Genomic DNA, 26931 nt, shown 5'->3' on the forward strand with positions numbered 1-26931 from the left:
ATGTTCTAACCCAATGCAAGCAAGCTACGATCCTTGATAGAAGATTAGAGGAATTGTTAACTAGAATAAACAGTTTAGAGAACAACATAAATAACGTGATGGGGCTGAAAAATATAGCGTGAGAACTTCATGAAGCATACACAAGTATCAATAGCCGAATCAATCAAGTGGAAGTAAGGATATCAGAGATTGAAGATCAATTTAATGAAATAAAGCATGAAAACAAGATTAAAGAAAAAAGAAAAGGAACAAACAAAGCCTCCAAGAAATATGGGATTATGTGAAAATGACCAAACCTACATTTGATTGGTGTATCTGAAACTGACAGGGAGAATGGAACCAAGTTGAAAACACACATCAGGATATTATCCAGGAGAACTTCCCCAGCCTAGCAAGACAGGCCAACATTCAAATTCAGGAAATATAGAACACCACAAAGATATTCATTGAAAAGGGCAACCCCAAGACACATAATCATCAGATTCACCAGGTTGAAATGAAGGAAAAAATGTTAAGGGCAGCCAGATAGAAAGGTCGGATTACCCACAATGGGAAGCCCATCAGAGTCACAGCAGAGCTCTTGGCAGAACCCCTACCAGTCAGAAGAAACGGGGATGGAAATATCAACATTTTTAAAGAAAAGAATTTTCAACCCAGAATTTCATATCCAGCCAAACTAAGTTTCACAAGCAAAGAAGAAATAATATCCTTTGTGACAAGCAAATGCTGAGAGATTCTGTCACCACTAGGCCTGCCTTACAAGAGCTCCTGAAGGAAGCACTAACTATGGAAAGGAAAAACCGGTACCAGCCACTGCAAAAACCGACTAAATTGTAAAGACTGTCTACACTGTGAAGAAGCTGCATCAATGAACGGGCAAAAAAATCATAATGACAAGATGACAGGATCAAATTCACACATAACAATATTAATCTTAAAGGTAAATGGGCTAAATGACCCAATTAAAACACACAGACTGGTGAATTGAGCAGAGTCAAGATCCAGGGAGGGACAGTGCGGGGTGGGGATTTGGGGAGGGATAACATGGGAGAAATACCAGATGTAGGTGATGAGGAGGAAGGCAGCAAACCACATTGCCATGTATGTACCTATGCAACAATCCTGCATGTTCTTTGCATGTACCCCAAAACCTAAAATGCTATTTAAAAAAAGAGTCAATATCCATCTCACACCAATGAGTCTTGACTCTTTAGCCAATTATTTCCTCCATCCCTTTGAGCCTGTGTGTGCAAAGACACACATAGGCTCAAAATAAAAGAATGGAGGAATACTTACCAAGCAAATGGAAGAAAAAAAAAAAGCAGGCGTTGCAATCCGAGTGTTAAAACACACTTTAAACCAACGAAGATCAAAGAAGACAAAGAAGGCCATGACAAAATGGTGAAGGGCTCAATGCAACAAGAAGAGCTAACTATTCTACATATATGTGCACCCAATACAGGGGCACCCAGATTCATAAAGCAAGTTCTTAGAGACCTACAAAGAGGCCTAGACTCCCACACAATAATAGTGGGAAACTTTAACACCCCACTATCAATATTAGACAGATAAATGAGACAGAAAATTAACAAGGATATTCAGGATTTGAACTCAGCTCTAGACCAACCAGACCTAATAGACCTCTACAGAACTCTCCACCCCAAATCAACAGAATAAACATTCTTCTCAACACCATATAGCACTTATTCTAAAATTTACCACATAATTGAAAGTAAAACACTCCTCAGCAAATGCAAAAGAACGTAAATCATAAGTCTCTCAGACCACAGCGCAATCAAATTAGAAGTCAGGATTAAGAAATTCACGCAAAATCGCACAACTACATGGAAACTGAACAACCTGCTCCTGAATGACTACTGGGTAAATAACAAAAAAATAAGTTCTTTGAAACCAATGAGAACAAAGACACAATATACTAGGATCTCTGAAACACAGCTAAAGCAGTGTCTAGAGGGAAATTTATGGCACTAAATGCCAACAGGAGAAAGCAGAAAAGATCTAAAATTGACACTCTAACATCACAATTAAAAGAACTAGAGAAGCAAGAGCAAACAAATTCAAAAGCTAGCAGAAGACAGGAAATAACTAAGATCAGAGCAGAACTGAAGGAGATAAAGACACAAAGAACCCTTCAAAAAATCAGTGACTCCAGGAGCTGGTTTTTTGGAAAGATCAACAACATAGACCACTAGCTAGACTAATAAAGAAGAAAAGAGAGAAGAATCAGATAGACAAAATAGAAAATGATAAAGGGGAAATCACCAACGATCCCACAGAAATACAAACTACCATTGGAGAAAAATATAAACCCCTCTATGCAAATAAACTGGAAAATCTAGAAGAAACTGACAAATTCCTAAACACATACACCCTCCCAAGACTAAACCAGGAGGAAGTCGAATCCCTGAATAGACAGTAACAAGCTCTGAAATTGAGGCAGTAATTAATAGCCTACCAACCAAAAAAAGCCCAGGACCAGACAGGTTCACAGACAAATTCTATCAGAGGTACAAAGAGGAGCTGGTAACATTGCTTCTGAAACTATTCCAAACAATGGAAAAAGAGGGACTCCTCCCTAACTCAGTTTATGAGGCCAGCATCATCCTGATACCAAACCTGGCAGAGACATAACAAAAAAAAATTTCATGCCAATATCCCTGATGAACATCAAAATCCTCAATAAAATATTGGCAAACAAAATCCAGCAGTACATCAAAAAGCTTATCCACCATGATCAAGTCAGCTTCATCCCTGGGATGCAAGGCTGGTTCAACATATGCAAAAAAAACCCATAATCCATTACATAAACAGAACCAATGACAAAAAACACATGATTATCTCATTAGATGTAGGAAAAGTCATTGAAAAAATTCAACATCCCTTCATGATAAAAAATTCTCAATAAACTAGGTATTTATGGAACATATCTCAAAATAATAAGGGCTACTGATGACAAAACCACAGCCAATATCATACTGAATGGGCAAAAGCTGGAAGCATTCCCTTTGAAAATCGGCACAAGACAAGGATGCCCTCTCTCACCACTCCTAGTCAACGTGAAATTGGACGTTCTGGCCAGGACAATAGGGCAAGAGAAAGAAATAAAGGATATTCAGATAGAAAGAGAGGAAGTCAAATTGTCTCTGTTTCCAGATGACATGATTGTATATTTAGAAAACCCCATCATCTCAGGCCAAAATCTCTTTAAACTGATAAGCAACTTCAGCAAAGTCTCAGGATACAAAATCAATGTTGAAAAATCACAATCATTCCTATATACCAGTAATAGAGAGTCAAATTATGAGTGAACTCTCTTTCACAATTGCTACAAAGGGAATAAAATGCCTAGGAATACAACTTTCAAGGGATGTGAAGGACCTCTTCAAGGAGAACTACAAACCACTGCTCAAGGAAATAAGAGAGGACATAAACAAATGGAAAAACATTCCATGCTCAAGGATAGGAAGAATCAATATCATGAAAATGGCCATACTGCCCAAAGTAATTTATAGATTCAATGCTATCCCCATCAAGCTACCATTGGCTTCATTCACAAAATTAGAAAAAAAAACTACTTTAAATTTCATTTGAAACCAAAAAAGAGCCCCTATAGGTAAGACAATCCTAAACAAAAAGAACAAAGCTGGAGGCATCATGCAACCTGACTTCAAACTATACTACAAGGCTACAGTAACCCAAACAGCATGGTACTGGTACCAAAACAGATATATACACTGGAACAGAACAGAACAACACACATCTACAACCATCTAATCTTTGGCAAACCTGACAAAAACAATCAATTGTGGAAGGATTCCCTATTTAATAAATGGTGTTGGGAAAACTGGCTAGCAATGTGCAGAAAACTGAAACTGGACCCCTTCCTTACACCTTATACAAAAATTAAGTGAAGATGGATTAAAGACTTAAATGTAAGACCTAAAACCATAAAAACCCTAGAAGAAAACCTAAGCAATACCATTCAGGACATAGACATGGGCAAAGACTTCATGACTAAAACACCAAAAGCAATTGCAACAAAAGCCAAAACTGGCAAATGGCATCTAAACTAAAGAGCTTCCACAAAGCAAAAGAAACTATCTTCAGAATGGACAAGCAACCTACAGAATGGGAGAAAATTTTTGCAATCTATCCATCTGACAAAGGACTAATATCCAGAATCTGCAAGTAACGTAAACAAATTTACAAGAAAAAACAAACCTCAAAAAGTGGGCAAAGAATATGAACAGACACTTCATAAAAGAAGACATTTATGCAGCCAACAAACATGAAAAAAAGCTCATCATCACTGGTCATTAGAGAAATGCAAGTCAAAACCACAATGAGACACCGTCTTACGCCAGTTAGAATGGTGATCATTAAAAGTCAGAAAACAACAGATGCTGGAAAGGATGTGGAGAAATAGGAATGCTTTTACACTGTTGGTGGGAGTGTAAATTAGTTCAATCATTGTGGAAGACAGTGTGGTGATTCCTCAAGGATCTAGAACCAGAAATATCATTTGACCCAGCAATTGCATTACTGGGTATTTACCCAAAGGATTATACATCATTCTACTATAAAGACACATGCACGCATATGTTTATTGCAGCACTGTTCAAAACAGTGAAGACTTAGAACCAACCTGAATGTCCATCAATGACAAGACTGGATAAAGAAAATGTGGCACATATACACCATGGAATACTATACAGTCTTAAAAAGGGTTGAGTTCATGTCCTTTGCAGGTACATGGATGAAGCTGGAAACCATCATTTTCAGCAAACTAACCACAGGAACAGAAAACCAAACACCGCATGTTCTCACTCATAAGTGGGTGTTGAACAATGAGAATATATGGACACAGGGAGGGAAACATCACACACCAGGGCCTGTTGGGGGTTGGGGGACTATGGGACGGATAGCATTAAGAGAAATAGCTAATGTTGATGACGGGTTTATGGGTGAAGCAAACCACCATGGCACATGTATACCTATGTAACAAACCTGCACGTTCTGCACATGTATCCTAGAACTTAAAGTATAATAAGAAGTCAGAGTTCATTATGCCCTCTTATCTTAGACATCCCTTCACTTACTTTTCCAGTTCACTGCCTTCCCTCTTGTCATAATCCTTCCGCTTGAAATAGATGTCAAAAGCCTAATTTCAGCTTAGAAAAATCTCTTCTCCCGCCCTTCCCATTAAATGGATTAATAAAAGCAGACATTAAATATAGAAACTATGAAATTATTATTTACAATTTCAGAATCAGTAATAAAAACAAGAGCTCCCCAGTGTTCTCACCTAACTGCCTCTCAGATGCCCTGCACTGTTAGCAACTTCCCTATGAACTCAGGTTCACTTTTAAAACGTCCCGTAGATTCAAAAGAATCCCTGACCAATACTGCCACCTACTGATGAATAGGTGAAAACCAGGACAATGAGATGGAAAATGCAAACCAGTTTAATGAAAACAAGGAAAGCCAATAGTGAAAAATCCCATGAAGTCGGTAAAATAAACTGCCTTTCCCAAAGAGTATTAGCAAGGAATTTACATCTAATTCTACAGCAGCATTAAGCAAAGATTGTGTAAGTGGAAAGAATCACAATGACCTCTGATATGCTCTGGCTCTGTGTCCCCATGCAAATCTCATCTTGAATTGTAATCTGAATTGTAATCCCATGTTAGGGGAGGAAACCTGGTGGGAGGTGATTGAATCATGGGGGCAGTTCCCCATGCCACTCTTGTGATTGTCAGTGAGTTCTCACAAGATCTGATGGTTCTGAGGGGCTTTCCCCGCCCTCCCCCCATTCACTCTGCACTTTTCATTTTTCTCCTTCCTGATGCCATGTGAAGAACAATTTGTTTCCCTTTCTGCCTTGATTGTAAGTTTCCTGATGGCTCACCAACTATGTGAGTCCATTAAACATCTTTCCTCTATAAATTAGCCAGTCTCAAGTATTTCTTCATATTAGTGTGAGAACAGATATAAAGCCTCTTTCAGAAAAGAGCATCACCGACATCAACAGGGCAATCACTCCTCCTTTAAGAGTTCAAATGTTTCAAACTCAAGGCAAATGTTTTTCACACACACACACAACTAGCCTGAGATTTAAAAGTCTCTAAGGAAAAAAACTACAGCAGAAGCATTAGGTTAGTATCAGGACATTTATATTTAAGGCTTTACAGTATCAAGCTTTTTTTCTCTTATGAGCCAGGCATGGTGGCATGCAGCTGTGGTCCTAGCTATCCAGGAAGCTGAGGCAGGTTTGCTTAAGCCCAGTGCCTGAGACTGCATTTAGCATGAATGTGCTACTGTGTACTCCAGCCTGGGCAACAGAGCAAGATGCTGTCTCTAAAAATATAAAGATTTTCTAAAGTGCACATTTTGGGGTTATTTAAATGTGATATTATTCAATATACATGAATTTGGGTCATGACTTCTAAATGTGACTTAAAATGGCATGTTAATTTTAAAAAATTATGATACTTTTCCATGATCAAAACATGTTGTGTCTCCCTCCTGACCCTCCTTTTTAGGTAGATAGCAAATATAGTGAAAATTAGTTGACATATGCTTCAGAAAACCTTTTGCTTAAAGCATTATCTTCACTGCTATCCTTTTTTGTTTTTTAAGTTGTATACTCCTAAAATGTTTCAAGCACTTAAATTTTCTTTTATGTTGTTTTCAGCCCACTAATCAGTACTGTTTTGCTAACTGGGAAATTAATACAATACTAATTGTCAGAGTCAGAAACAGATTAAACTGTATTTTGAAAGTCCTAAAGAATAGAAATTTGTATAAGGAAAAAAACTAAAGATGGAAACACATTTATATCTCCCACATCTTTCTATTTTAAAAATTAAAAAGAAAATAGGAGAAATAAGAGTAGACGTGACTTTTAATAACAAAAATAGTCCATTCTCAATAATATTAATAAAGAAAAAGCAAAAATAGACTCATTAACACATAGGATTCAAAGTAATGATTCCAAGAGAAGATAATTTAGAAAAAGGCATTTAATTATAAAATTTTCTTTTAAATAAAAAATCAATGGCACGAATCACCACAAAATTATTTAAGTGATCACATCCACAGGCTGTTCTTGTAATTATATGCTAAAAATTTATGACTGTTCTCATTAACAGCATTCCCCCACCCAATTAGAGACATCAAGAGCTTCTGAGAACATGTAATTTTTCCTAAAGTACTACTCAAAGTATCATAAACACCATTTGTGCAGCATTCATTTACATCACCTTTTATTTACTACATTCTAAACTCATAAAATACTTAACATTTCTCTATTTCATTTCTCTTGTTTACAGTACAGAGGCTCATCTCTTGTCACACTATGGTTTGTGCATTAAAATCCCTGGGAATAGTACTTTCCACAACATTTTAATAAATTGACTTCGATGATTTAAAATAAGAACACAAACAAAAGCTTATTCACTCAGAAGAATAACTCTTCCAGTAGACTTATTCAGGAGTTTAAAAAAAAAAATCCCTCTTTAGTAAAATACATTCTTCAACCATTACTGGATTATCCTATCATGCATATTTATAATACTAATACGACAACACGTAGAGCCAGCTATGACTTTTAAAATTCCATTTAGAAGAATACAGTAGACAGAAAGTTCTTTGGCTTTCACTGTTGTTATCCATAATCCAGTTACTATTTCACATAGGTATATTTTATTTCTCCTTCGTATGTAAGTATTTAATGGTTCAGTAATAACTGGCAGTTTCTGACTCCTATTTTCTTGATCGCTGATACAGTTCTGTGCACATAAGTCAGATGAACTGAAAAAAAAAATGCAAATCACCTCCCGTGATATGGCAGGAGAAAGTGGAATGTTATTATTTGAGCAAATGATTCAGAGATGAATACTAACATTCTGTCCTGACAGGAATACTGTGAAATTAGGTATGCTTTAATGTGCTGTCTTCACAATTTGCCATACCTGGTATTTGTTATGTTTTTGGTCAAAAACCAAACCTAACTGGCAAAGGGCAGATGTAAGGAGGTAATAGAGGTGAGAGAGCATATATTACAGTATATATGATTTTAGCAAGTGGGAAGAGAAGATATTTTCACATATTTTAAAAAACAACAATGTCACATCTGGACACATTCCACAGAGCATATGACAACTGCTCATAAGCTAATTAAGGCTCATCACTCTCACTCCAAAGTTTTTTTTTTAGTAACATTAATAATAATTAATATCATTCTGGCAGCAGCACAAATGTATGACTTTTTAAGGCTTCAGGGAGTCACTCTTAAATAGGTGGGTACAGCTGCATAATAAGAGTCCTGCCATTTCTTTTATTTACACTTTTGACTCAGCAAGAATTATTAAGAAGTCCACATGGTTATCTGTAGCTTGTTACGTCCTCTACAATGGCTTTGACTTTATAACCCATTCAGCATTTGGGTTAAGCTGATATAAATCCTTCATGTAAGTATCATCATCGAGGCAGCGTTCCCCTATTAAAAGAGATGTTGTGTCAGTTTAATACAGCAGGTAGACTGGCATGCAATTTTAAACTGAAGCTTAATTATTTACGTCTTAATTCTTGGACTTAAAAATACTTCTCATTCTACTTTGGGAGGTTGAGGTGGGCAGAATGCTCGAGATCAGGAGTTCAAGACCAGCCTGGGCAACATAATGAAACCCGGTCTCTATAACAATACAAAAATTAGCTGGGCATGGTGGCTTGCACCTGTAGTCCCAGCTACTCAGGAGGCTGAGGTAAGAGGATATCTTGAGCTCAGGAGGTGGAGGTTGTAGTGAGCCAAGATTGCACCACTGTAGTCCAGCCTGGGTGACAGAGGCAGAAACTGTTGCCGAAAGAAAGGAAGGAAGGAAGGAAGGAAGGAAGGAAGGAAGGAAGGAAGGAAGGAGGGAGGGAGGGAGGGAGGGAGGGAGGGAGGGAGGGAGGGAGGGAGGGAAGGAAGGAGGGAAGGAAGGAAGGAAGGAAGGAAGGAAGGAAGGAAGGAAGGAAGGAAGGAAGGAAACAAAACAAACTTCTCATTCTTTCCTGTTTCCCACAATATTATAAGAATTGACCAAAAATTGGAAAAGTGAATCTGGTAGTCTTTCTCTAAATGAATAGGTTTCAAATTAATTTAGGAAGCTGAAAATATTTTGTATGATTGGCTTTTAAATGATTCCTTGAAAGCTTATTCACTTTATTAGGAGGGGCAATGGTTTTGAATTCACCTAAGAAAGTACACTTAATTACTAAGATCCAAAGTAAAATTAAAAATCGAATATATTAGTATTTAAATGCCCTTTACTAATAGAGCCAACAAGTCAAGGTTTCTAGTGTTGTGGCCTATTTAAGAATGAACCTTTAGATTCCTATATTTAACTTTCAATATTTACTAACATTTTAAGTCCCTAAAACATTCTATAAAATTGTAAAATTATTTTTAATTACTATGTTGAACTTAACATTATCTCATTTATTTCTTAACAATTTTACCTTTACCATTTCCAAGAGTCAAAAACGAGAGAAAGTTTATTTTAAATTTTTTCAAAGAGATGAGTAAGACTCCCTGATAATTACAAAAGGGTAAAATATAAAACATGGTCAAAATTCATTCATTCCATTTTTTAAATTACTGATGTGAATTTCGAGTATGTGTGCATGTGCATAAAATTTAGCAGGAAATCAACTATGGTAAATGTAAAACTGCTTTTACTAAAGATCTAATTATAATAAAGTATAATGTCAGCCTTACATAGGCTCAAGTACTTCCTTTACTATGTGACATAAGTATATTAAAAAGAAAAAAATTTTGAAAAACTTGTATTGTTAACCATTTCAGTAGTTATTCTTATGGTACAGGAAACTTGCCTTTGCTGAAATTGAACACTGATGGGCATATGTACAGAAGGAGCTTAAAAAGAGCCTGAAGAGAAAGGTCAAACCATTAAACAAATCCACAATATTTAGCAACTAACTAAAGCATGGTACATTTTATTCTAATTTCCTGTTCTTCCTCTAAAGACAAAAATAATAACTGCTGGCAATGTTAAATCAGCATAAAGAATGCAAAGAGAAAAAAAAATGTGCTTACCAATATTTCCTCCAATTTCATACAAAAAAACTTCTCCTATCTTGAGAGTCTGGGCAACCCCACTATGAGGGACAAAACAAACCGATTAGTTGTATCATCAAACAGCTTGCAAGTAAATCATTTTAATGTGCTTGGGGACTTCTGGCTGGTATGGAAAATTGATAACTTAGACACAGTGTAAGACACAGCGTAATTATCTATACATTTGTATTTTCCCATCTGTTAAATGTACCCAATAGGTAATAAAAGTGTCACACCTGTAAATTAAAATAAGCAAATGGAACTATATAACTGAAGGCAAAACAATAAATCAGCATCCAAATTTGTAAAATTGAAAAGAAAATTTAATGTAACATTTCAGCTGCCAATCAAATTATTAATATGATTATCCACTTTGTATACAAGCCAAAATGGTCCTCATAAAACTATTTTTTTTTTTGAGACGGAGTTTCACCCTTGTTACCCAGGCTGGAGTGCAATGGCGCGATCTCGGCTCACCGCAACCTCCGCCTCCTGGGTTCAGGCAATTCTCCTGCCTCAGCCTCCCGAGTAGCTGGGATTACAGGCAGGTGCCACCATGCCCAGCTAATTTTTTGTATCTTTAGTAGAGACGGGGTTTCACTATTTTGACCAGGATGGTCTCGATCTCATGACCTTGTGATTCACCCGACTCGGCCTCCCAAAGTGCTGGGATTACAGGCTTGAGCCACCGCGCCCGGCCAATAAAACTATTAAAAGAAATGTTTCCACCTTAGTTTTGACATGCTTATTCAATAAGTATTTATCATGAGTTTGCTGTGCTGACAACTCCAATAGTGTGCAAGATGCAGATAAAGAATAAGACATGCTTCTGGCTGGATGCGGTGGCTCACACTTGAAATCCCAACTCTTTGGGAGACCGAGGCAGGTGGATCACTTGAGCCCAGGAGTTTGGGACCAGCCTGGGCAACATGCGTCTCTACCAAGAATATAAAATTTAAGCTGGGTATGGTCGTGTGTGCCTGTGATCCTAGATATTCTGGAGGCTGAGGTGGGAGGACTGCTTGAGTCCAGGAGATGGCCGTTGCAGTGAGCTGAGATTACACCACTGCACTCCAGCCTGGGTGACAGAATGAGACTCTGTCTTCAAAAATAATAAGCATGCTCCTCTGTTGGCTGTGCAAATGAGGGTGGCATAGACCCTCAGAGTGGAAGTAAATTATGTCATTACAGAGACTGAACTTTTACCAAGCAGGTCATGTTTAAAGATTTACACTCTTCAAAGAATAAACTGTTCAAGAACATTAGGTTCAAACTTAAAAACTGGTAAAATTCAGTGGCTTTCAAATCTTTCTGCAAAAGAAACCCGAGAAACCTGCTAAAAATCCACATTGAGAGCTCTAGAAACTGAGATGTAACTTGTCTAGGATGAAGCCCAAGAAATTGCTTTTTTAAATTATCTAGAGTGGATTCTGAAGCATGGCAAGGTTAGCGGACCAGTGAGGTAAGGGCCTGAAGACACACTCTCTGGAACTGGGAAGAGAAGATCAGGTCTGACTTGTATTCAAGCCATGAGGAAGGACATGGTATGACAGCAGTGCTCCTCACCACCCATGGAACGGCTCATCTGGTTCTCCTCCTTTCTCTCCCCACCCTGTGTGTCTGGAACCGGACACTCAGGGCGGTCTGGGCCCTCATGCTATGTTCCACCTGCTACGCTGCATCTGATCCACTTTTTTTTAATCAACCAGGGTGTATGTTTATCTCTTAAATTAAATAATTTAATAATTAGCATTTTGTTTTTAATCTAGTACATACTACAATCAACCTTGGGTCTAAAGAGAGTCCCTGTTTCTGTGAAAGCCAAATTGAATGTTTCAGGAGACTTGTTTTAAAGAAAAAAATCTAGTTAGATATTACTCTCAGACGGATTCTCATGTATCTGTGTTCCATTTTAAAGAAACAGGAACTAGATTTCCTAGTATACACAGACTTGTGCGTAATGTTAATCAACAAATTCATCATTAAAAGAATGAGAGCATGACCAGTGGGAAGAATGGCAAAGGCTGGTATCTACTAAGTTAAGGTAGGAAGCAGAGAGTTAAGTGGACCTACTTTGCAGAAGCTGTGAGACACTGTAGGGGGCAGAGACATCTGAGATCTTTCAATTGCCCCCAGGACATAATCCCCCCAAACCCGTCTACTCTCAGACTATGCACTAGTGCTTCCCAGATCTGTGACACTCTGAGATCCTCCAGCCAGTGTGGAGAACGGTTAAGGGGCTGCCTTTGGAATGAGACCACAGACTTAGAAATCCAGCTCTACCACCTATGAAAAACGTGTGACCTTGCAAATCTCCGTTTTCTTACCAGTGAAACAGACGTAACAATAGCACTTACTTCAGAGTGCTGTTCTGAGGGAAGTTTACGCTGGTTTATTGAAGCCTGGATATTACCAATGAGCCTCTCTCTCATTTCATCACCATCTGTTAGCCGCACAGATTCATCCTTTCTCCCAATGTATAAACACTGAGGGAAGGTACTTTAAAATGTATGTTTACATCTCCCCTTCCAATTATGGTACTAAAAGTATTTAATATGTTTCTGTTCTGTTTAAGGCCTTGTGCTAAAACAGAAACATAATAAATATTTCTAGTACCATGTATTAAAATTGGAGAGGTTCTGGCAGAAAGGTTGACTGAAGCCCCCAAATGTTAGAATGAGGAGGTTAAGACCAAGACAGAGTATTCATAAACTAAAATGACAATGACCTGGATGTCCCTCTGGTTTTTGTTTTTTTTTTTTTTTTTTTTTTGAGATGGTGTTTTGATCTTAATGCCCAGGCTGGAGTGCAACGGGGCGATCTTGGCTCACTGCAACCTCCGCCTCCCAGGTTCAAGCGATTCTCCTGCTTCAGCCTCCCGAATAGCTGGGATTATAGGCATGCACCACCACACCCGGCTAATTCTTTGTTTCTTTAGTGGAGACGGGGTTTCTCCATGTTGGTCAGGTCTCAAACTTTCGACCTCAAGTGGTCTGCCCTCCTTGGCCTCCCAAAGTACTGGATTACAGGCATAAGCCATCTCACCCGGCCAGTGCCCCTCTGTTTTTACACATTTAGTGTATTTCAATAAATGAAAATGAGGGTAGAGGAGGCATAAAACATGCCTTTAGCTAAAAGAAAGAATTCAAAGGGCAAAACCTGAAAATTCAATATACTTGTTAGAATCTCTAAAATTTAAGAGAAGACACTGCAAAGTGTTTTGGAAAGTGCATACTCTAATATAGTGAGAGGGATGCTAGCAGCTTTCAGACGACTCTCCCTGCCCAGTCAACCCCAAAATATAGATGAAGGGCCTGTTGTCCCTAACGAGGAACGCATGTTCTCCCCCTGAGACTTCAGCACTCAAAGGCCTGGCTGTTCTCTTTCAATTCTTTATGTTTTTTTGCTTTTAAATTTGAGTATTTAAAAATTCATTATATTTCATAGAAAAAGTTGGGTCTTTATTTTACAATGCCACCACATCCTAATTAGTAATTTTCCTTACAGTCTACAAACAATAATGGGCCTCCAATCAACAGATCCTGGAAAGAAGATTGAGGGGTCTCACTTGGCAATCCCATCTTAGGCCCAGTGAAGGAATGCTCAGAAATCCTGCTTGCATTAGGCTCCATCTGAACACAAACCACATCAAATGAACTAAACTCATTCCAACAGTCTAATGGTTAAGTCTGCTCTTCTCTTCTGCTGGGAAGACAATATTTTTAAGCATTTCATACTACCCCACAATTTAAAAAAAAGCAGCAGCGAAGGGGAGAGCGTGTGCAAGTGAGTTATGGCATGGAATAATTAACACAAAACAGGCCTCTACCTTTCTTGGCTGAGAAACCTGGCAAGTACATCACTGGCTCTTAGTTCTTCAGTTAGCTGTATTGCCATGGAAACTTTCGAAAGATGGGGAGCTTGTACTCGAATCACTCCCTGAGGAACGTCAGCCTGCAAAGCAATAATGACACTGGAACAAAGCTGGCAGCAGCTGGAACGTGTAACTCTACAATGCATTATATAGTAAGTGTGCTTAACTACTACGCATTTTACTTCACTACATAAAAACCTTAACTACTGTATAATGTAATTTGCTAAATTACATCAAACCTCAAATATCCTCTTAATGGTGATAGGGGAACTTTATAATGCCTGTGCAGTAATGCTTAATTATTTTTAAAGATGTAAAGAATGACAGCAATAACCATTACTGCCATATTAAGTGCTGATTTCTGAGTATTATCTACTAGAGGGTACTTTTTCATGTAGCAATTTATGAAATTGAATCAGAAAGAAGTTACTTTGTGTGCTACTGCAGTATGTGCATTTTAAAACTTCCTGAACATTCACAAAATTTCACAAAAAATTTTTGTCTCTGAATGTTTTATAAAAAAGAAACATACTTATCTATTTATATTATGTCTGTTCCCCATTTGGTTAGTGAGCTCATGTTTTTAGCTATATGCTTTGAACTTACAATGACCACTTCTAAATATTTTGCCCATGGATAAGAAAAACACTTTATGGATTTGAGGATAGCAGTGAAAGTTTATGAGGTTTGTAATACCAAAATGTCAGCTATAGCATTAGAAATATTAGGCTTAATTCCTAAATGGTTTTGCTAAAATAAATACTATCATTTATAACCATTGTGACTTAGGACAAACAGCACACACAAAAATCATGTTTAAAAGATAATGCTTTAAATAATACAAATATCCTGTTCAATTGAACCAAAATTTATTGAGCATCTACTGAGTACCAGATATTGTGCTAGGTTTACTTACCTAGTAATAAATAAAAAACAAGTCATTTTTTGCATATTATTTTGTGCCCACAGTATCATGTCTTTTTTTTTTTTTAATTTACATGGTCTTGTTTTTTAAAAAATAAACATCTCAGGAGTTTGAGACTAGCCTGGCGAAACCTGTATCTACTAAAAATACAAAAATTAGCTGGGTGTGCTAGTGCTCATCTGTAATCCCAGCTACTAAGGAGGCTAAGTTAGGAGAATTGCTTTAACACTGGAGGTGAAGGTTGCAGTGAGCTGAAACTGCACCACTGTACTCCAGCCTGGGAGACAGAGTGAGACTCCAACTCAAAAAAAAAAAAAAAAAAACAAAAAACAACCAATAACATAAATAAACATCAAGCAGAGATATACAACAGATACCTTTAATTTATTTCAAAGTTCAACAAAAATAATATACCTTTAGAATCAGGCTCTATAAAAATGTAGGTGCCCTAAAAGATTTAATATTGTTCCTCAGTAATATCAGCGATTTAGTGTGGGAATGACAAGGGAAAGAAGCAACACTATATAAGACCGTACAGTGAGCCTGAAATTGTGTAAGGCCATGGACTGCAAACAACAGCTAGATCTGTGAAAGTATCACAAAGGACCTGACCACCAACCTCGGAAATCCTGCCGCAGAGTGGGTGGTGCCCCACCTGCCTCCTTCCTCTGACCAATCAGTGAAGGGCCTCAGAGACACTACTCCAAACCTGAACAAAGATAGACAAAGCTTTTCAGGACCTCACACTCATGATTTTGCTGGACGAACCTTGGTCATAGCATTCTCATCCAACTTGTCTTGCAGGGTGTATTATGCTCAATTCAATCCGTGAAGGACAACCTAATTCCAACCTTCCAATTCCAAGCCCCCAATTCCCACCTGTACCCAAACACCTCAATTCCTGCTTCATCTTTCTATCCAGCCTAAATCCTTGGCTTGGTTTTTTGGCTTCTTGATATTTTAATCTACTCTATGACCTTGATCTCATCCCTAGGATACAAGTATAATTCCCCTTTGTCCTTGATTCTGTGTCAGGCTTTATTTTCATTCGTACAACTTTGGAAAACGTGCTGCTACTTGCAATGAATGGGGCATTTCAGGTGGTATAAAACAGTTATTAAATCAATGGTGTAACATACAACTCAGGGACTCCATGAACTCCCTTGGGTTTAAACTCTAGGTTATTTTCCACCATTTAACCTGTTAGCATGGCCTGACTTATCTGTCACCTCATAGGAGGTAGAAAATAATAAAGGGCATAGACACCTTGAACATTAGACTGAAAATTGTAATAGCAACATCTGAGGCATTGAGACTGTACTCACAAAACCCCAATCCACCTTATCTACTCAGTAAGCACAACAATATTGGTATTCTGGAGTCTGTAAGTTTATCATTACTATTATTACTATTGTTTTGTAGAGGGAGCTGAGTGGCAGGCTAGGGTTTTCAGATAGCCATGTGCTTTATATTGAGGTTAAAAGCTAGGTGATCCTGGTTAAGTCACAGTGTCAAACATATACAGGTTCTGTTTGATAGAAGTATCAGGAACAGAAATTGCTCCCACAATCTCCTCTTACCCAGCCCTAGAATATCAAAAAGGCAGCCAAACCTACACTGACACTTAAAGTGAAGATGATTGGATTAAGTTTTTATATAGAGGGAGTCCACAATAAATGAGCTGCAAAACCAAAATGATTCAGAAAATATATTCCCATAGAGAGTTCAGCGATATGGCAATCTTAGCTCCTTGCCCTTTTCCCCACTTTTTCTTGTAGCATCTTCTACTGTTTGGATTTTTAAAAAAAGGCCTGCCAGCACTCCAAGCTTTCCTATCTTTGTGTATGTTCTACTCCCCCTCCCAAATATCTCTCTGCTAACCATTTTACAAGGCTCAGCTCAAACACCTCAACATCCATGGAACCTTCCATGCCCCACAGGGTCAAAAAAAAAAATCTTCTTCATTCCGCTGACTCTCCTTCATAAGGGCCCTACTGTATGACACCTCTATTTTGGTTGTATGCCACATATCTGACTCATATCTGTAGCCACCCATCAATATTTATTGATTAAAAGAATCATTCAAAAAAACTTCTTTATTTTTACTAACAATAATAACACAAAGTAAAACTTCTCTAGTATAAAAGAAAGCATGCCAAGGGGTATTTATTTCCTTAATGGAAAAAAAAAAATCTTAGAAACACTGTCTAAAAGAAACAAGTTAAGGTGCCTCTATCCACCACATGGTATTCCCTCCACTACCGAGAGAAAAACAGGAAGGAAAGGGAAGCAGAGAAAAGGAATTAAGTATGTTAGAAGAGATAATTGAGTCACTTACTTCTGTAGAAAGCCAAAGAGGAAAGCCAGTTACCAACATTAGCATGCACCTGCCTGAGGGTGTAGTCTACTTTCCCTCCAACACATCTCAGGAAGAGCTAAATCTATTAGTCTCTTCTCATGCTGCTATGAAGAAGTATCCAAGCCTGGGTAATTTATAAAGAAAAAAGGTCTAATTGATTCCCAGTTCTGCATGGCTAGGAAGGCCTCAGGAAACTTATGATCATGGCAGAAGGCATATCTTCACAGGGCAGCAGGAGAGAGAAATGTCAAGCAAAGGGGGGAAAGATCCTTATAAAACACCGGATCTCATGAGTACTCACTCACTATCACAAAGAACAGCAGCATGGGGGTTGCCACCCCCATGACTCAATTACTTCCCAACAGGTGCCTCCCACAACACATGGGGATTACGTGAACTACAATTCAAGATGAGATTTGGGTGGGGACCCAGCCAAACCATATCATTCCATCCCCAGCTCCTCCCAAATCTTATGTCCTCACATTTCAAAACACAATCATGCCTTTCCAACAGTCCCCCAAAGTCTTAACTCATTCCAACATTTACCCAAAAGTCCAAGTCCAAGGCCTTGTCTGAGACAAGGCAAGTCTCTCCAGCCTATAAGCCTACAAAATCAAAGGCAAGTTTGTTACTTCCCAGAAACAATGCGGGTCCAGGCACTGGTCAAATGCTCCCATCCCAAATGGGAGAAATTTGCCAAAACGAGGGGTGGCTACAGGCTCCATGCAAGTTCGAAATCCAACAAAGAAGTCCTTTTTTTTGCAATGGAGTCTCACTTTGTCACCCAGGCTGGAGTGGAGTGGTTCGATCTCAGCTCACTATAGCCTCCACTTCCTGGGTTTAAGCAATTCTCCTGTCTCAGCCTCCCAAGTAGCTGGGATTACAGGTCAATGCCACCATGCCCAACTAATTTTTATACTTTTAGTAGAGATGGGGTTTCACCATGTTGGCCACTGGTCTGGAACTCATGACCTCAAGTGATCCACCTGCCTCAGCCTCCCAGAATGCTGGGATTACAGACATGAGCCACTGCACCAGGCCTAACCAAATCTTAAAGTTCTAAAATGATCTTCTTTGACTCTATGTCTCATATCCAGGTCATGCTGATACAAGAGGTGGGCTCCCACAGCCTTGGGTAGCTCTGCCCCTGTTGCTTTGCAGGGTACAGTCCCCCTCCTGGCTGCTTTCACAGGCTGGTGTTGACTGTCTGCAGCCTTTCCAGGAACACAGTGCCAGCTGTCAGTGAATCTACCATTCTAGGGTCTGAAGGACAATGGCCGTCTTCTCATAGCTCCACTAGGCAGTGTCCCCATAGGGACTCTGCATGGGGGCTCCAACCCAACATCTCCCTTCTGCACTGCCTTGGCAGCAGTTCTCCATGAGGGTTCCGCCGCTGCAGCAAACTTTTGCCTAGACATCCAGGCATTTCCATACATCCTCTGAAATCTAGGTAGAGGTTCCCAAATGTGAATTCTTGACTTCTGTGTACCCACAGACTCAACACCGCATGTAAGCTCCCAAGGCTTGGGGCTTGCACCCTCTGAAGTTACAACCCAAGCTGTACCTTGGCCCCTTTTAGCCACCGCTGGAGCTGAAGCAGCTGGGATGCAGGGCTCCATGTCCCCAAGGCTGTATAGAGCAGGGGGGCCCTGGGCCTGGGCCAGAAAACCAGTTTTCCCTCCTAGGCCTCCAGGACTATGATGGGAAGGGCTGCCTTGAAGGTCTCTGACATGCCTTGGAGACATTTTTCCCATTGTCTTGGTGATTAACATTGGGCTCCTCATTACTTCTCCAAATTTCTGCAGTGGGATTAAACTCTTCCCAAGAAAATGAGTTCTTCTTTACTGTAGCATTGTCAGGCTGCAAATTTTCTAAACTTTTATGCTCTGCTTCCCTTTGAATGCTTTGCCACTTAGAAATTTCTTCCACCAGATACCCTAAATCATCTCTCTCAAGTTCAAAGTTCCACAGATCCCTAGGGCCGGGACAAACTGCCACCAGTTTCTTTGCTAAAGCACAGCAAGAATCACCCTTATTCCAGTTGCCAACAAGTTCCTCATCTCCATCTGCGACCACCTCAGCCTGGACTTCATTGTCCATATCACTATCAGCATTTTGGTCAAAGCCATTCAACGAATCTCTAGGAAGTTCCAAACTTTCCCTCATCTTCCTGTCTTGTGAACCCTCTAAGTCTCTAGGAAGTTCCAAACTCTTTCACAATGCCCCATCTTCTTCTGAGCCCTCCAAACTGTTCTGACCTCTGCCTGTTACCCAGTCACAAAGTCACTTCCACATTTTCAGGTATCTTTACAGCAGCAGTCCACTCTACCAGTCCCAACATCTATATTAGTCGGGGTTCTCTAAAGGGACAGAACCAATAGCATACATGTATATACAAAGGGGAGTTTATTAAGGAGTATTGACTTACATAATCCCAAAGTGAAGTCCCACAATAGGATCTGCAAGCTGAGGACCAAGGAAGCCAGTCCAAGTACCAAAACCTCAAATGTAGGGAAGCTGACAGTGCAGCCTTCAGTCTGTGGCCGAAAGCCAGAGAGTCCCTGGCAAACCACTGGTGTAAGTCTAAGAGTCCGAACACTGAAGAACTTGGAGTCCAATATTCAAGAGCAGGAAGCATCCGGCACAGGAGAAAGACGAAAAGCCAGAAGACTCAGCAAGTCTGCTCTTTCCACTTTCTTCTGCCTGCTTTTATTCTAGCCATTCTGGCAGCTGATTAGATGGTGCCCACCAAGATAGAGGGTGGGTCTGCCTTTCCCAGTCCACTGACCCAAATATTAATCTCCTTTGGCAATCCCCTCATAAACACGCCTAGGAACAATACTTTACATCCTTCAATCCAATCAAGTTGACACTCAATATTGACCATCACACGAAGGCCTCTAATAATATGCCCATGAGCCCATGCTTTCTAAATGAGCTCAGGTACCATAGCTTTGGGGGGTATTCCCATGCTTCCTTAAGAAATGAGGCACTGAGTTCAGGGTGGTATCAGGACTTGCACAGAAAGCACCACATCTAACACAGGAATGTAAGATCTTTCCAATAGTTAAGAGTTTTAATAGAAGAGTCCCGAGGTACTAGCTTCTGGGGGTAACTGGGAGTTTTCACATATATGTGTAATGTTAGGTAATTGATGTATTATGGGGTACACGGGCTGGTTTTTGCCAAGATGGCAAGTGGCATGAGTACTCTTCCACAGATTCCATCTACCTATGAAATAAAACATTTCCCACATCCCTTTCCCTCAATGAGCAGGAGATAAGGCTAAGCCACCTTTGGCTCAGCAAGAACTCTTCCCAACTTACAAACTATAATCATTTTGACTCATTTCACATGGAGCTGGAATATCAATGTGCTTGAAAAGCATTCCATTAAACCAACAAGTACATGGTTTTCATTAAACCTTCCTAGGCTGACATTCCCTGACCACTAGAGAACCTGTATTCTATAGCAGGGGGAAAGAGAAAGTGTGTGTGTGGTTTGTGTGTCTACGGGATATGAACATTTCTCAGCTTCTTTATTTCTGTAGTAATTCATCCCATCCAAATTCTTACAATACAGAGATTGACAGTTTGATTCAACACGGATCTACAAAGCTCTTTATCTCTGTAGAAGAAATGGGTTTAACCAGTATATGTAATGGTAAAGCTGAAGAGTTAAAGTTGTCTCTGGGAAGTTTTTGCTGGATATCTTGACAAGGAAGGCCAAATGATATTTATGAAGATAATAAACAATAAATCATGCCAAAGCTGTCGTTTAAATGGTGTATGGCAACCACTATTACGTACTAGAATCATGTTGTGTGGAATACTGAAGCTATTAGTATACCAGTTGCATTGAGCTGCCAAGCTTTGAAAAGACACAACATGCCTGATCATTAAGCCAAACAGTCTGCTCTTGAGCCGTAATAATAACAGAATCTGTACACAGTAAGATCTTTGTAAACTTTCTATTTCACATGTTTTAATCTAAAGTTGGGACTCTGTCCCCTGAATTTTTTTTCCATTGGGATAGGGATGAGTGCGCTTGTGAACTGTAATTATGTGATATATTGCAGGCCTGGAAGAGAGCAGCCCTTGACTAACACACCATCAAAGAAAAGTCACAAGGGATTTCACTTCAAGACTGTTAATTTCTTATGCATGCAAAGATTATTGTAATAGAGAAAATGGGAAAATGATCTCACATGGTCTTCACATGATGTTTTACATATTGAACTAAAGTTTGTATTTCTAAATCTGATTTTATTATCTGGTTAAGTAGCAATTTTAGCATTTTTCATAAGGTATACACAAACACTGCATTGCTCATACTTTTGCACTCTAGAGATTAGAAATTTAATGTCAGACCTGTAGAAGAGATATTAATTTCTTTTTCTTTCTCATTAAAAGCTAATTTAAATGTAAAGCTGACATTTTTTAATGCCACAGAAATCCTTCTTTATCTTCAAAAGGGCAAACTGGAAATACAGCCTTTTCAAAAGAAGGCCAGATATAACACATATTTTAGCAAATTAAACAGGGACATTTTAGCAAGGTATCTTAAACTAAAATGGCATATTCATCACCGTAGTCTGAACTGACAATACTGGGAAGTGGTGATATAAAAGGAATTCTCTACTATCTTGAACTATGTGCTAATTATAATTGGATCTTTGTTATCCAAATGCCTTAAACTTTTATCCAACTCACAGATTCAGAGGATTTTCAAGGGCTTAAAATAACTTCCATAGTTAAGCATTTAATTTCCAATGAAATAAGTTCTAGTATTTTTTATTTTAATATGGTATTTTTACACACTATTAAAAATCAGGGAATGTCATAAAAAGAAGTAAGATTTTGTGTTTGATATTGTAATTTGATTTTCCACTTGGGTTCCCAAGTAAATCCAGACACAGTTTCCAGACCTAAAACAGATGCTGGAAACAATACCTATGACAATGCTTTGCAGTGAGAACCATTCAGTGAAATCAGAGATGCAATTCTAAACAAAATTGTGCATAAAAGCACGCAACCCTGGCCACAAACAACTCAGCATCTACACCGCATTGCTGCCAATGCCAGGGTTCTTCCCGTGGCAGCAACAGATTTCTTTTTCATATCCATAGCCCTACACTTTAAAATGTGACAAGATTATTCTGGAACTTTCGGCAAGTCATGTAAGCCCTTTAAAACTTGAGTTCCTCCCTGGTAAATTGAGCATGTGACACTAGGATGTGCCTAGTCAACACTGAGATTAACCATATGGAGAAAACCCTTTGACCATGACCTACGAGGTCAGATGTGGTGAGCAGAATGCCATCTTTCACAGAATCCCACAGATCCACTCTGTGCCCTCACACTCTTATAAATGAACAGCCTCCCTTTTAGAGGTGAGCTTGAATGGCAGAAGAAAGATCATACAAACCTAAGTCACAACAACCCTGAGGCTTGGATGATTCAGCCATTCATAACCAATTACTCATCAAAGCTGCTCCCCACATTCCTGGTAGGCAGAAATGCAATCTAATAGTTATAAGATATCTGGGATGTCCTTAAAAATTCTAAAAGGAAAAAATATGTGGGAGACAAGATGCAACAAGATCAGAAAAATGTGTTTGATTGTTGATAATAAAGGTTTTGGGGGGTTCATGTACTATTCTTTCTACTCTTGTGTGTGTTAAAGTTTCATGATAAAATTAAGTATACGTGTGCATGGACACACACAAACACACCAATAGGAAGACGGAATTACTCTCCCAGTTTTTAGATAATACACACACCCATATCCTGCCCTGGGAGATTCTGACTCAGAGGGTCTAGAGAGTCACTGAATCATGGTTTGCTTCTTGTTTTGTTCGAAAATAATATTACTAGGCCAGGTGCAGTGGCTCACATCTGCAATCCCAGGTGTGAGAGGCTGAGGAGGAAAGATCACTTGAGGCCAGTGTTTAAGACCAGCAAGACCCTGTCTCTACAAAAAAAGTTTAAAAATTAACCAGGTGTGGTGGTGCATGCCTGTAGTCCCACCAACTCAAGAGGTTGAGGTGGGAGAATCCCTTGAGCCTGCAACTGTGAGGTTGCAATGAGCCATGAATGCACCATTGCACTTCAGCCTGGGTGACAAAGCAAACCCTTATCTCTAAAAAAAAAAAAAACTTAAAAAAAATTAAATATCACAGATGCCGCTATTGTGAACTTCTGGTTAAACACCATTAACCCGGTCCTACCCTATCATTTTATAAAAGAAACTGAAGCCCACAGAGATCAAATGACTTGTCATACTCACTCATGGCAGAGCTAGGGCTATATCCTCAGGCCACGTGACTTCTGGGGTGTATGTGTAGGTATGTGTGTTATCAATCCCAATAAGTTAAAGGCTATCCGAAAATGATTGTTATTAATGGTCTATAATTTTCTTATTTTTCCTCCAACGGTTTCTTCTCAGTATAATTTATAGATAAGATATTAGTGTTAAAAACATCCACATTTGGACCAAACACTTTGTATGCTATAGTCACTAAAAACATTTGCCTTATGAGATAAATTGAATACATCTAGATCAAATTATTATCTAGTCAAATATGTCTTAATAATATGAACGCTTGATTATATACTTAGCTTTAATGGCATACAAAATTTTTTTAAGAGGGGTGTCACTATGTTACCCATGCTGGTGTCTAACTCTGGGCTCAAGTGATCCTCCTGTTCAGCCTCCCAAGTAGCTGCCACTACAGGTGCATGCCACTGCATCGAGTCAGAGCCCATTTAAAAACATTACTTTGATGAATTTTTATAATCTATAATCTCTTTCACTCTCCAATGCCTGGCAATCTAGCTTCTTCCATAAATTATCATTGCCAATGCTTTGGAGAAAGTCATAATTAACGTTCAAATTCGAAAACCTTTGTCCAGTGTAACCTTCCTCAGCCTCTCTAAGGCATTTGGCACTACTAACCAAACTTCTACTTACTTTATTCTTCCTGCCTGGGCTTCGGAGAAACTATACACCCTTCAACTTTCTCTTTCCTCCTATTATTTCCTAGCCTCCTTCAGCCGCTCTTCTTCAATGGCCCATACTTAAATATTGGAATCCTAGAGATATCTTTCCCTCTTTCTCACTCCATACATCCACCTTGTGTAATATGAACCACTCTATGGCTTCAATGACAGTCTCTAGGCTAATCCCAAAGGTGTGCCTCCAATGAAGGATGCTCCTTGAAATTCAGGCCCATAGAGCCAACTCTCACACACGCATGTTAACCCAAAGTGTCAGAAATTGACTTTTAAGTCTGTCTTCCTTTTGCTTGATGCTAAAGTCACCCACGGCCAAAATTTGGCAAGTCATTCTAGATTGCCTTCTTCTTCCACATCCTTCACATCCAATCAGTATCCACATCTTGCAGGGTTCCTGTTGGCTCACATTCTAAACTTCTTTCCATTCTCAACTGGGTCTTGGCTCTAGCCCAGGACCATTCTAAGAACTACATGTAAAACACATTTTATAACAGCAGTAATCCATGTTCATTGTATTACCACCCATAAGCCCAGGGTTTTGGCATGTATCCCTCTTAGAGTACTTCTGTGATCTATGAAGAAACAGAGGATAAAGGTGAAGAATCCATGCATTTAAAGTCATATATGATTTGGTTTCAAATTCTAACTGTACTACTTCCTATTTGGATAACCTTAGTATTATAATCATAGTTGTTATTACCCCCTAAAAATATAGCACTATACCATTCACTGATTTGTAACTTCTTTTTTCACACAGTAACATTACAAATCTCTTCAATGTAAAGATACGCATCTGTACATTTTCACGGTATTTTGCTGTATAGATATGCCACAACATATTTAGCTAGCCACCTCTATTCTTTTGAATTATCTCTAATTTGGGTCAGTGTAAGAAAATGGCAATGAATGTAACCATAAATATTTGCATGCTTATGCTATCACTGTCTTTGGAGGAATTTCTGAGTCCAGTGAAGAGCATGGTTTTCAGGACTTTGCCACATGCCACTGTTCTCTGGAAGGATTCTACCAATGTATATACTCCCATCAACAAGGAAATTACCTAGCATCTCCTACCTACCTTCCAGTCTTACACTCCCTCAATCTTTCCCTCATCTTTCAGCAATTCCGTCACACACAGAATAGAAATTTTACTCTCTCTCTCTCTCTCTATCTCTGTCTCTCTCGGCCTACTCCTGCTTCCCCTCTATCTGTCTCTCTGTGCACCTGAGTGGCCAGTTAGTATGACCTGATTTTTTCTCCAAACATTTCAGATATCCCCACTTGAATATCTAATATATACCACACTCAACAAGTCCTAAATTGAAATCATGACATTGAAAGCAATACCATCCTTCCAATTACTCCCAGGCCAAAAACCAGAATCATTTTTTTTGTTCTCCTACATTATTTCCATCAGGAAGTCTCAATGGCTCTAATTTCAATAAAAAAAAAATCTAGAATCAAACCATTTCTCCACTTTCCAGAGTGGATACCGTGGTCTGAACTACCATAATCTCTCACCTGGGTTACAAGAACCTTCCAAATGATCTCCCTATTTCCCTTTGCTCCCATATGTCTATTCTCAACACAACAGCCTAAGGGATCATTTTAAAACATAGTATAGATTTTCAAGTCTTTGCTTCAAACCCCCATTTCACTCAGAGTAAATCTAAATTTCTAATGATGGTCTGACTACAAGGCCCTATGCGATCTTGTCCCATTGCCCCTCTGACCTCATTTCATATTACCGTTCCCTCTGTTGACTTCACTCCAGCTACATTCAATTCTTAAGGTAAGTTCCTGTCTTAAGGCTTTTGCAGACTATTCTTTCTGCCTGGAATGAGTTTCCTAAGATATACATGCAGCTCAAATCCCTGCCCTTCTTAATGTCTTTGCTTAAATGAATAAATATACAGACTATCTCAACTTAGTAGTGCAAGGGATCTCCTTCCCAATTCCCATTCCCTTTTGTCTGTTGTTTTTATTAATTTTGGGGGATAAACCACATACTAACAAATTATATGATTTACTTCTTAGATTTACTTTTATTTATAGAATTTAGAAAATAGAAGAGCAGTGATCTGTATGTTTTGTCCAATAATTTAAATTTCAAGTGCCCAACAGTAGGCACACAGTAGACACATTAAGTAACTGTTTAAGAAATGAAAAAATACCCCCAGGCAAATTCATGCCCTATAGTTTCATACTGCATAAAAGATTTGGAGGCGGGTTAAGAAAGTACAGCAACTAGACAGAATGAAGGAGGGGGAGTGGCTTATAGCAAAGCAGACGGTCCATGTTCCAGCCAAAGGGAACAGCTGCTACTCAAATCCAGTCAATGGCTACCTTGCTGGAAAGCAGGCCCCTTACTGCCAGAAGATGAGGGATGCCCCGACACCCATTTGTCATTAAGATGGTGGTTCAAACTCTCACATTAAATCTCTTAGTTTTAGAATTCTGGCAGTTGTCAGTTGGAAGCAACATACAAAAACCTCTTATTACATAGTGACTAATCACATATCCACAGTATTTGAACTTAGCTTGCACTTCTACTTGTTCTGGAATTGTTTTCTGTATATATTTACTCTCCCTAATAAAACGACATAAATTTTATTT

At 38.9% G+C, this 26931-nt stretch overlaps 1 protein-coding gene across 9 annotated transcripts in view; it reads right to left on the reverse strand.

Moving 5' to 3' along the window:
* Positions 1–7028: 7028 nt before the first annotated feature.
* Positions 7029–26931, reverse strand: part of ARHGAP18 (Rho GTPase activating protein 18) — a 195517-nt gene continuing 175614 nt past the window's right edge. For 4 of the 9 annotated variants that reach the window (XR_013534914.1, XR_013534916.1, XM_008995027.5 and 1 more), the window contains 3 exons: positions 13971–14095; positions 10121–10182; positions 7029–8521 (listed from right to left, as the gene is read on the reverse strand). Coding sequence is in view for 4 of the 9 variants with exons in the window: in XM_008995027.5 (XP_008993275.2) it covers positions 8430–8521; positions 10121–10182; positions 13971–14095 (279 nt within the window). In the remaining 5 variants the exon portion in view is untranslated. Of the gene's footprint in view, positions 8522–10120; positions 10183–13970; positions 14096–15559; positions 15650–26931 lie in introns of all 9 variants that reach the window. The other 5 variants (XR_013534915.1, XM_078370783.1, XM_078370785.1 and 2 more) reach the window with 2 other exon arrangements.

The sequence above is a fragment of the Callithrix jacchus genome, chromosome 4, assembly GCF_049354715.1.
Source record: "Callithrix jacchus isolate 240 chromosome 4, calJac240_pri, whole genome shotgun sequence".
NCBI classification, from domain to species: domain Eukaryota; kingdom Metazoa; phylum Chordata; class Mammalia; order Primates; family Cebidae; genus Callithrix; species Callithrix jacchus.